The following is a 12,203-nucleotide window of genomic DNA, read 5'->3' as shown; positions in this document are numbered from 1 at the left end:
AGAAATAATAATTTTGTATTTGTATTTTGTATTAGCTATTCATACTTATTTTATCTGTCTTCTATAACTAAAATACAATGTGCTTTTTGTTTCCTATTCTAAACATAAAGGACATCGCCATTCTTTTCATGCCACTGCAACTTTTAAATTGACAAAAACGTTAGGTTGACAACGGTTTAGGCATGTAGGGATGGTTCGAAATGTCTTACTAAAAATTTAAAATTAAACATATATTTTTTTTTAAATACTAACTGTAAATACTAAGTCGAATTTAATTTAGAATGACAATTTAAATAGAAGATTTAAATTTTAATATTTTAATAAGAAGAAGAAGCCATAAATAGTTTTATATTTTCAAACGCTAGTAAGTACATAACATTAGAGGAACATGCAACTTTAGATTTTGTTCTCAGTTTGAATGAACTTGAATTTTATTGAGATGGGCTAGGAAACTAGCATGTCCAAATTTCATTCTGATAACTGTTGTTACAAAACGCCTGGACTCATTCAAGTTTCTCATGTCAGTATGTAGAATGGTATTTCAGTTAACTTACAGTAATTTGTTAGTCACTCTTTAGTTTTTCCGATGATTAATTCGATTTAACAGCTGTAGCGTTTTTAATGATATAGCAATATGACTAGTACAAGGAGATAATGGTTCTCCTTGACTTACATCATTTTTGGCTGGCGTATCTACGATCTCATTACCTCTTAAGCCTATATGTGCCTTAACCCATATAAATGTTATGCTAATAAGTTATATTTTTAATCAATTTCTTAATTTCTCAATTATAGGATTTCCGTTATTTGACAACGTGTATCTATTTTCATTTGCTTGAAGTACAGATATGGAATATAACGAAATTAGTGGATTTATATTTTAAACAAAAATTAACTGTTTTCCTAATAGGTACGAAAGAGGAAAAATATAAGTGACCTTGAATTTGATCTTGGGGTCATTTTCAAGATGATTTGAAGGTCAAGATCATTTAGAGAATCTTAAATAGAACCTTCTATTATTGATTCAGAAAAAGCTCAAAGTTTAACGTTCAAAATAGTACCTACTTAAAGTTTATTTATGACCTTTACTAAACTTGAGTGAACATACTTGTGCCAGAATAATCGACATTAACTGTGAGAACCGGATGCGCTGACCTTGAAGACATATTTCAAGGTTATTCGTTGGTAATTTCAAACTCACTATGCAAACAACTCTGTAAAAACAAGTAATGGTAAAAGCTGGAGGGTATGACAGGGATAAATAACGATGACCTTGACTCTGGGGTTCATTTTTGAAGTCATTTAAAAATCCTTGAATTTGACCTTTGAGAGTTGATTTTTAAAATTCTCTTAATTTTTAGCAACAAGTTTTACGTTCAAAATAGTATTAAATTCGTAATTTTTTTATGGCGATCTTGAAGGTCGTATGTTTAAAAAGTCCGCTAATAACTTAAAATATTGAATTTCCAATACAGTTCTTAAAAATTCATATTCTATGCCTATGGGATCTTGATGGACAAAATTCTCTCTAACTCCAAAAGTTTTTGAGGTACAAGAATCGTTCTCATATGAAATCGTCAATTAAGAAATGCCCTATCGTGGACTCTCTTAAGAATATTCCCATTAATTCTCACAATAAAAAACTATGAGAATATCATAAGTAAGTGGTTGCCAAGTTATGAGCAAAAATGTTTCTAATAAGTAAAAATCTTGTATTTCCCAAATAGTTAGAAAAAGGACAAAATTCTCTATAACTCGAAAACGGGCGCTGAATATTTAAAAACAATGTTACAAACAAAGCGGTGCTGAATTGCAGAGTGGAATGTTGAGATTGTTGATGTAGGTTTTATACAGGTTGTATAAATAACGGTCTAAATATAATAATAAATATAATATAATAAAAATAAAATAATAATAAAAGTTAGAGGGTATGAGATAAATAAAGATGACCTTGACTTCATCTTAGGAGTTCATTTGAAAATCAAGGTAATTTTTGTAAACTGAGGCCCCTTCTATTTTTTATGTCAAATTCACAAAGACTTTTGACAGAAGTTTTAGATTTAACGAGACATTTTAAGTTTGCTTTTCTGATCTTAAAAAGGTCAATTCAAAGTCAAATGCTTAAACAGTTGCTAAGTAAAATAGGCCGACATTTAGCTCTTCAAGTTAATTTGATGACCAAAGTGGTTACTGCAATAAACAACATTTTATACCGGTTTGGGAAATGAAAAAATTAATTAAAGCATATGCGAAGTATCGCAATTTTACGATCAATATCCAAGGATATTTGAGGTTCTTATTTAAACCCGGAATTCCTTAAAGCGCCTTCAATATTATGATTAAGCGTATTGTTGCGAGGTTCATTTTCAAGGTCAATAATTTATCTTCTATCGTATCCTTCAACTTTTGTAGAGGTGGTTTTTAAAGACTAATTTCCAAGGTGGGTTTGATATGATTAGGTCATGACAAGGTCAGCGCATCTATTGTTATAGATGATGTGGATCATTCCTACAAACATTTTCACTTTTTCTGAATCTGGCATCACAAATAGAGGGTTATATTTATAAACTGAGACTCCCAAGGTCGAATTCAAGGTCACCGTTATTTTGCCCACTCCTGATATCACTCGTTTTTATAGAGTTATTCGCGTGGTGGACTTAATGCATTGGACTTCCAGTTTAGATGACGAAGTATGGACATCAAAAATCTTTGATTCCACCTTAAATATAAATTTATAAAATTGCTTTCTGGAAAGTTGGATGTTCTTTTGAATTAAACCGAAAGCGTGCAAATAAAAAATTAATTACATGAAAAAATAGGAAAATGACTTAGGAATGTGACATGTGCTAACTCACCGAAGATGGAATGTGGCCTTTTCTGGGGTTTATTTACCACAAAAAAAACAAGGAGCCCTATAAACTCTTAGGCCTACTTAGTAAATCAGCAATTAAGCCATTCTAGCACATACTAGTAACTACTAAAAAAAATTAGGCTAAGATAGGGTCTACCTTTTCACATCCGCATTAAGCGAAACTATCTGTCATACTCTAGAACCAGATAAAGAATGAATCTATTAAAAATAGGATTGTCAGTTTCCCCCAGATTTTAAGGAATGCACTTATCTGTCAAGTAGCTAGGTGCTGACATGCTGGGTTTAACTACTGGGTACTATCTGGTACCAACATTGGTTTAAGTAATTTGCAACTATGGAGCAACTTATAACGATGTAACAATGTAACTTTGTAACAATGATTTACAAAAAAAAAACTGACAGACCAGATTGACATTAACATTCTTATCACTATTTATCCTTACTTGAACAAAATAAACAAATAATTAATATGTGCTCAGTATGCATTAAAATCTAAAATAGGCCAAATTGACCTGCAAGGTAAAATCAACGTAAAATCAATGGCAGTTCATTGCTATTCAATCAACAAAACTATGAAACAATATCCCATATTATTATTTACTTTCCTCATCCAATAACGGTTTTCTTTCCGTTTCAGATCGGGTATGTTAGGAGGGACCATCTTAACGGTGTATCATATCTGTGTAGTATATATCTTTATATATGATTTTTAAATAAATTATTTAATGAAACTATGGTTGAAATTTACTTTATCTTGGCAAAAAAAAATAAATCAGTTAATATATCTGTTGGAGATTAAACCTGTAACAGAAGAGAACAGCCCTGAGATTCCACTCCATTCCAACATCCAATTTCTAGGTTGTATAATTTTAGTTCAGCCCATCATTGCGATGAATTCAAGATGGTCTTTTCTCAAGACATTCTATAAGGAAAGTAGGAAACCTGGATTTGAAGCAATCATAATGTAGAATGATGATTGCTTCAAATCCTTTAAACTAATCAATGAACGATGGTTTTCAACTCATCCAATATTAAAAAAAGGTGTTAATGTGTTAATGTTAACATTCTGGATATCATGGTAGCACTTCCTATAAGACTACATTCAATTCAATTTTTTGCATGCGACACTATTTTATAAGCCTCATCACACCATTCAACAGAAACCTAAACACAAACTTTATTAATTTTAACCCCATTAACCCCAAGCTCGTATTATATGACACAAAAAACGTATGTTTATCATTAAACCTCCAGACCGTTAAATCAGTGCTAATTGGCCATTATAGCATAAACTCTTTTGTTTTGAAATTTAAGGCCGGTCTACTACCGTTTCGCTCTCCTTGTAACTTAAGAATTCCTTATGGTGGTTTTTAAAATACATTGTGTTACTTACCGCGAAGTATACCATAGTATACATGGAGAATGATGAATGACCCGACGGGAATGACAGTCTCATTTCTTTCATTATCCTCTTCGATGATGAATACAACGGATTCGTACAGGTGAAATCCGTATGGTATACAAACTGGTTTTCTGGCAGCGAACAGTTAATACTTGGCTTGCACACGGTATAAAAGTGCGGTCTCAGTCTTCCTAAAAAGAACAAAAAAATTTAAAATTTCTTTTTTTGCACAGTATACAGGGTTATTTACTAACTTAAGAAGTATTTGGAATTAATATAATATTACGGAGCATAAAAGTCGTATTTCTTTAATAACATAACATTCCAAAGTCAAGGCGAGCGTCAGCCGACTGAAATCAAACTCGGTAATTTAATATTATACATTGTGACAGAAAAAAAAGGAAAAGGAAGATGCTATTGTGAAATCAAAAGAAGAAAGAGAAGATGATATTGAGACAGAAACCAAGAAAGTGGATAAGGAGAGTTAGCTTAATCAAGAACTGATATTACAACAAAAAAGGAAAAAGCTGACGTGAGAACAAAAGAACAGAAAGATCATTCTGAGTAAATAAAGAGACTGAGCTAAAACAAAGAATTTTAGAAACAAAAAAAATAACAAAAGAGAAAGTGAGTAGTTACTAGAGTCCATAAAATGAGAGAATATGCCGGTGACGTAAAATGCGCACAAACTTAAATTTAAACCAAAAAATCAATAAAGGGGAGGCCCCATATTTCCCTGATTAGGTTTACTTGACCGTGAATACATGCATCTCTCTCTTTCACATCTGCTAGAATTCTACGCTTAACGATAGCCAGCTTAGATGCGCGAAGTCTGACGTCACCGGCATATTCTCTCATTTTATGGACTCTACTAGATTGTCTCATTAGCCTTTTATAAGATATAATGACTTGAACTTTAATTCACTTCAGTAATTCCTGTTTCCATGAAGCCAACCAACTATTCATTTAAGTCATAAGAGCGAGGTTACCCTTGAATTACATTGCAATTCAATCAAATTAAAGGAAAAGAATGAGAAAAGAGCAAGAAAAAAGGAACAGCCTGACAGAAAAGCAAAAGAAAAAAGGAAAGATGCTGAGGCAAAAACGAGAAAAAATTAGCAGAACAAGCTAAAAACAAACAAAAATCTTAAAAACCGAAAAAAATTACAGTTTTGGCAAATGAGACTCATTAGTTACCACTAGAATTATCTCATTACCCTTTTATAACATATGGTGATTTTAAGTTAATCAGTCAAAATAAATTATTTAATGTATTAAAAGTCAATTTGCAGCAGACTTTTATTCCACTCCAATGAAATTAAAGCAAAAAAGGAAAAACAAGAGGCTGACTCCAAAGAAAGGGAATGTAGTGAAGCAGATACCAAGAAGAAAAATGAGGAGAGCAAACTAAAAATAAAGAATCTTAAAAAGAAAAACAAAAGCTTTGCTAGTTGGAATTTAGTAGTTACTAGGGAAATTATCTCAAGACCTTTTTATGAGATTTGAATATTTGAATTTGAATTTACGTCAGCAGATCCTGTTTCCACGAAGCCAACGAATTTTCGAATCAACCGTAGCCAAAATTATTCATTTAATGTCACAAGTGCAACGTTACAGCTGAATTGTATTGCATTGCAATGAAATTAAAGGATGATTTGAGTTTTGATTCACGTCAGCAGATCCTGTTTTTGTGAAACCAACCAACTTTGGAATGAACCATAATCCAAATTTTATGTCCTAAAAGAAAATTTGCAGCTGACTTGTATTTCACTTCACCTGAATTAAAGAAAAAAGAAAAGCCAGAGGCTGACACAAAAGAAAGGATAGATAGTGAAAGAATGTTAGCAAGGAAAATTAAGGCTTTGGTAGTTGGAATTCAGTGGTTACCAATAGAATTAGCTCATAAGCCTTTTATGAGATATGACGATTTAAATGTTCACTCACTTCAGCAGACATTGTTTTTATAAAGCCAACCAAGTTTGGAATCAATCGTAGTCAAAACTATCCATTTAATATCCCAAGAGCAACGTTATAGCAGAACTGTATTAAAAAGGAAGATCCTGACGTAAAAGCAAAAGAAGAAGGAGAACATCATGGAGCAAAAACTAAGAAAGAAAATAACAAAGTAAACTAAAAACAAACAAAGAGTCTAAGAGAAAAACAACAAGTTGGAATGATCTTATTACTCTTTTATGAGATGTGACGATTGAAGATTTGTTGTTACCTGTTATGGGATTTAACTATTTGATTTTTGCTTTAAGTCTTCAGATCCTGTTTGTATAAAGAAAAAGTTTGGAATTAACCGTAGTCAAATTTAGTACCATCATAAGAGCAGTAGAAAGGAAAGAACAGCAAGAGCAAAAAAATAAAAGGAAGAGACTGACGTAAAAGCAAAAGAAGCAAGGAAGGGTGCTGAGGCAGAAACGAAGAAAGAAAATAAGAATAGCAAGCTAAAGTAAAGAAAAAAGCTTTGGTAGTTGGAACTCAGTAATTAGAACGATCCCATTAACCCTTTGATAATCTCAATATCGCATAACCCTTTGAATATCTTCCATATGATAATTTCAATTTTGCTATATGTGAGCAATCCTTCTTTGTGAACGTCGAGATTTTTGGTTGATAACATTTGATCTACGTAAGATATAACAAGCATATCAACTTCATGTGTCAATTTTATACAAAGTGTAAAACCAGCACCATCGATAAGATTAAGTGAATCTTAATATAAAAGCATTTAGTACAAGTGAAAGATAAGATCAAAGAAGAGGAAAATAAAAATAAAAAGTAGTCGAAATCAAAATCAAGAAAGAAATGAAAGAGGCTGAGACAAAAGAAGGAAGAAAAAGAAAATGCTCAGGCAAAAAATTTTAAAAAACAAAAAAGAGAAAATGAGATGTCAACATTTACTATTAGATATTTTCATTTTTCTTTGGCTTCGTGATCACTGTCTATAAAACTCATGACTATGCCACTACTTCGCACACGCTATGGCAACAATGCTTACGAAGTTCTTCACGAGCCATGTCGAGTTCTTCGCTTCACTTTCGTTCTTGCGGTGTTGCCAAATTTAGATCCGATTATTGAAACACCCTATTAAACTATATTTGAAATTAAGATCTAAGACTTACCGATAGTATATTTCATGACGTCAGTCGTTAGTTGTGAGCATGCTGCCCCGAAAGCGAACATCCCTATGGCGCAGTAAGCATTGAACATCCAATAAGGGATGTTCTTCCCCATGAAGTAGAAAGTTTTCTTTTCGTTTGGTCGGTTTAGAATCTCTGTAAGCATCATCTGTAAAGAAAAATATTTATTTGAAAAAACATAATAAAGTCTGCTCATTAATCAATAAAATGTTCCCACATAATATACTTCATGGCAGACTGAGGAAAAAAAAACATCAAATTTGGCCTCTAAGTGGATTCTGTTACGCTCGCCAAGTTGCCATAAGATACGACGTTGGCGCCAAGTAAAAGAAACGTCATTTCAGCACTTTTTTTTAATTGTTTATCGTAAAATGTTTCACACTCATATTTACCAGAGAAAAACGCCATTAAGCCGCTATCTTAACCGCTGTTAAAGTTATTAAAAGATCTGATTCTGTTTCGGGATATATATGGCACGTCAAGTATATTATAGTAACTTGTAGCAGCAGACGTGATATATTATTATGCGCATAATTATCTTAACAGTCTTGTGGTAACTTAGGGCTAACAAAGTGTTTGCAGGATGTTTTTAGAACTATTTAGAGTATTAGATTTATGGCAGTTCATTCTCGTCATATTACGATGTTCAAAAAATGACGTTTTGGATATTTTAAGCCTATAAAATTGTAACTACTTCTAAGTTCCTGCAAAGTATACCAAAGGGATCGCAGGATAAAAACAAAGACAGAAATTGAAAAAAAATTAAAAACGTTTTGATTTGATATGCGTTTAAAGTTCCCAAACTAACACTTTTCTAAAGTCAAAAACTCATAGTAGATTCATGACACCTTATGCAAATATATCAGTAATCTGGCATAAATGTAAAAAAGCCAAAACATACAGGGTGGCTGGGTGGCACTAAAATATTACTTTATACAGTTAAATACTACGTGAGGAAGAAATATGGAGATGGGTTAAAAGGCGTCGAAAATTTTAAAATTGGAAAAATACGAACAGGACTTGCAGAACGAAATATTGCAAAAACCTTTTTATTAAATTTAACATTCGACGTTTCGGCTTCAAGTGACCGTCATTAAATTGGTTCTAAGGGTAACTAGTGATAATATTAAAATATCTCAGGAAAAAAGCCAAAAACAGGTTGGAATATGTCCTTCTTGGTCTTACACATTGTTATTGACATAAAGCTGGCCTTTCTTAATACATTAGATTAAAAAAGATAAATATTTAAAGTTCAATTTAATTTTACCACTAGTAAGTGTTAAATAGAAATTCAAATAGGTTTCGTCATAGTGCAATAGTACTGTTCAAACAACAGTAGATTAATTTAAAAGATAATGTGCTAAAAAAAGACATATGTCAAGAGTACGTGTGAGATAAAGCAAGACGTGTCTTTTTTATGTCATATTATTGCTTTCAGGTATCGTAAATATTCAAAAAATTAAATAAAAAGTACAGGGTGAATGAGGTGAAAATGATTTAATGAAATCGGGAACGGCAGTAGTTTAGGTCTATTAATCAAGCCTGTAGTGTGTTATTTTAGTTCTATAATATTAAGTACAAATTATACGAAAAACACTTTAAAGGTTAAAAAAATAATTGATGACGGCCAAGCGAATCCGAAACGTGTTATTTTGAATTTAATATAATTAACCTGTTTAGGAGAAAATGTGCTATATTAAAAATCGTCATTCATTTTTAAAGCATAATCAGGTGTATAAATAATAATAATAAATCAAAAATTGTGTAAAAAATCTTAGTTATATCTCATTATCAGCTAAGGCTTTAATTTCTTTCTCTTCCTTTGAGCTAGATGCAAGCAGTCAGTTGTCATGTTCTTCCTTCATTATTACTCCAGCTTCTATAGTATTTTCTTTTGCTTTATGTCAGCCTCTTCGATTTCCTTCTTCATTTTCATTCCTCCCACTTTATCTCTATTTTCCTCTTCATTAAACACATCTTTCACTTTTTCTGATTAATTCTATGAATATATTCACTTAGCCTTATTGTTGGTGATAGTATTACATATTAATACACAATAGTATTACATTCGTACATAAAATAGACATCAAAAAGGATCGCTGACGTATAGCAAAATCTATTCATCATATCTCAGAAAGGGTTAATGAGCTCATATCAGCTCAGCGTAACTACTGAGTTCCAACTACCGAAGCTTTTTCTTTCTTTATTTTAGCTTGCTTTCCTTATTTTCTTTCTTGTTTTTTGTTCTTGCTGGTTTCTGTCTTAGCATTTTTCCTTTCATTCTTTGCTTTTTTGTCAGCCTCTTCCCATTCTTTTTTTGCTCTCGCTCTTGTTTCCTTTTCTCGCTCTTGATATTACATGGCTAATTTTAAATACAGTTAATTCAAGTTGGCTCTCTTCACACGAACAGGATCTAGTGACAATTTCATTAAAATGCAAGACAATTCAGCTGTAACGTTGCTCTTATGACATTAAATGATTAGTTTTGACTACGGTTTTTCTATTCCTAATAATTAAAGTTAATTGGCTTCACAAGAACAGGACCTGCTGACATAATTCAAAATTAGTATCTTCATATCACACTTCATATAGTGGTAACTACTGAAACCCTATCAAAGCTTTTGTTTTTCTGTTTAAAATTCTTTATTTTCAGTTTCCTCTCGCCATTTTCTTGGTTTTCCTTTTTTGTCCTTTTCATTTCATTAAGTGCAAGAAAAGTCTGCTGCACATTTACTTTTAATAAGTTACTTACTTTAAATAATTTATTTTGACTGGTTGTTTTCAAAGTTGGTTTGCTTCACAGAAACAGGAACTGCTGATGTAAATCGAAATTAAAACCAAGACAAATTTTAATTTATTTCTAGACTATAATCTGCTGTATGAATATTAATATTTAATAAAAAAAATATGCAAAAAATGTAATAGATAAGAAATAAAAAAAAAAAGAAAAACACAAAATAAAGATTTCGGAAATATTGGAATATTTTTTTGATTTCAAAACAGCGTTGTATTAAATATTCAATATATATATCTGTATATATTGAATATTTATTAATACGCATATCTTAGCTCCTATTTAACTGATCTTGAGAGTAATTTATAGTATAATTTAACCAATATATCAGGTTTTGAAAAAAATTTCCCAAATTTTTGCCAAGCCATAGTTCTTCTATAATCCATCAATGAATTACCTCCTATAAGACATCAATTTAAAAAGATTAACACATAAAAATTAATGAAAATAAGTTTATTAAAATTTAAAATAAATGAAATTAAATTTAATGAAAAGAGAAAACAAGAAATTCTAATAAAAAGGAATAATATTTAAATCACGAAAACTAAAAGATTTATTCCTAAGTTTTTTAAAATACGAGTATAAAGAAATTTGGCAAAGGTTCGTCATGTAATAAAAAAAAGAACATGCTATGTTTGGTAGAACTTTTTGCAAGACTAAGACTTTTCTTGTCTAAGAGGTCATACAATTCAGCTCATTTTAATAAAACTCGATATATTTAATTGCTCAATTATAACTGGAAAAGTACTATGCGAATTGAAAAAAAGCGAATAAGTCAGTGGTAATACCAAAGGAAAAGTAATCTATTTGCCTGGACAGAACACCGAGTCACATAGAAAAGTTAAATATTCTTTCACCCAAGCATCTTCAAGATCGGCAACAGTGAGATAAAACCAATTCAATTTGCCGTTGCTCAAGGAACTGTAATTGGTCGCTTCTGTCTTGACTGTATAAATTAAATATAAATATATCAGGCAAAAATATGATGATGTCACAGCTCTTCTCCTACAGGGAGATACCTGGAATGTAACAGTAGAACTAGATAAAATTAAATTTTCAAAGCTGAATGGTTGAGTGAAATAACGATTAACCTACAAAAAACAAAGTTCATTTGCTTTAGCATACTTGAATCACATAATTACCAGACTGATAGTATAATCATTCATACTCTCAAATATTGCTGTTATTCGTCCTATTAAGTCTAGCTCTAATTCTACTGGAGTTTCGTAGACTAAAGACTTTACATGTTCCCATAAGAAAAAATCGAGCGACGTTAAATCGGGTGACCTTGGAGGCCAAGAAACTGCTTCACCTCTGGCAATCCAACAGTGCCCAAACCGCTGAGCCAAATACTCGCGTACTTGTACAGCAAAGGGAGCCGACGCTCCATCATGCTGAAACCACATTTGCTGTCTAACGTTTAGTGGAACATTTTCAAGGAGTTTTGAGATAACTTCCTCCAAGAAACGCAGATAAATAGGTCCTGTTAACCGTTCCAGTAGAAGGTATGGCCCAATTAAATAATCATCAACAATGTCTGCCCATACGTTGACAGACCAACGATTCTGATGTTTTCTTGAAAAAATTGCATAAGGATTTTCTTCGTCCCAAACATGGCTATTCCTACTATTGAAAATACCGTCTCTTGTGAAAGAGGCTTCATCGGTCCACAAAACATATCGTAAAAAATTTGGTTGTGCAATGATGTGATCCAGAAGCCATCGACAAAATTGAACTCTAGGATGATAATCGGCTGCAGTCATACCTTGAACTTTCTGGAAGTGATAAGGATGGAGTTGTTGCTCGTGTAGTACCCGCCAGACAGAAGCGTTACTCGTATTAATATTCTTAGCGACGTCACGTGTGCTACTTGATAGTTCATCGGCAACTCGCTCAAGCACCTCTTCTTCAAATTCGACCGTTCTTACGGTTCGAGCAACACCAGTATTAGCATCTTGGTCTTAAACATGCCTGTCTCAGCGAGCCGTC

General features: G+C 32.1%; 1 protein-coding gene across 3 annotated transcripts in view; it reads right to left on the bottom strand.

The window, feature by feature from the left end:
* The window catches only part of LOC126735264 (putative phosphatidate phosphatase), an 82,567-nt gene that overhangs the window by 30,697 nt on the left and 39,667 nt on the right, over window positions 1-12,203 (bottom strand). For all 3 annotated transcript variants that reach the window (XM_050439214.1, XM_050439212.1, XM_050439213.1), the window contains exons 3-4: window positions 7,403-7,568; window positions 4,266-4,465 (exon numbers count right to left, since the gene is read on the bottom strand). In XM_050439214.1, the coding sequence (XP_050295171.1) occupies window positions 4,266-4,465; window positions 7,403-7,568 (366 nt within the window). The remainder of the gene's footprint in view (window positions 1-4,265; window positions 4,466-7,402; window positions 7,569-12,203) is intronic.

The sequence above is a fragment of the Anthonomus grandis genome, chromosome 4 (assembly GCF_022605725.1).
Source record: "Anthonomus grandis grandis chromosome 4, icAntGran1.3, whole genome shotgun sequence".
NCBI lineage: Eukaryota > Metazoa > Arthropoda > Insecta > Coleoptera > Curculionidae > Anthonomus > Anthonomus grandis.
This window is presented reverse-complemented; position numbering and strand designations above follow the sequence as displayed.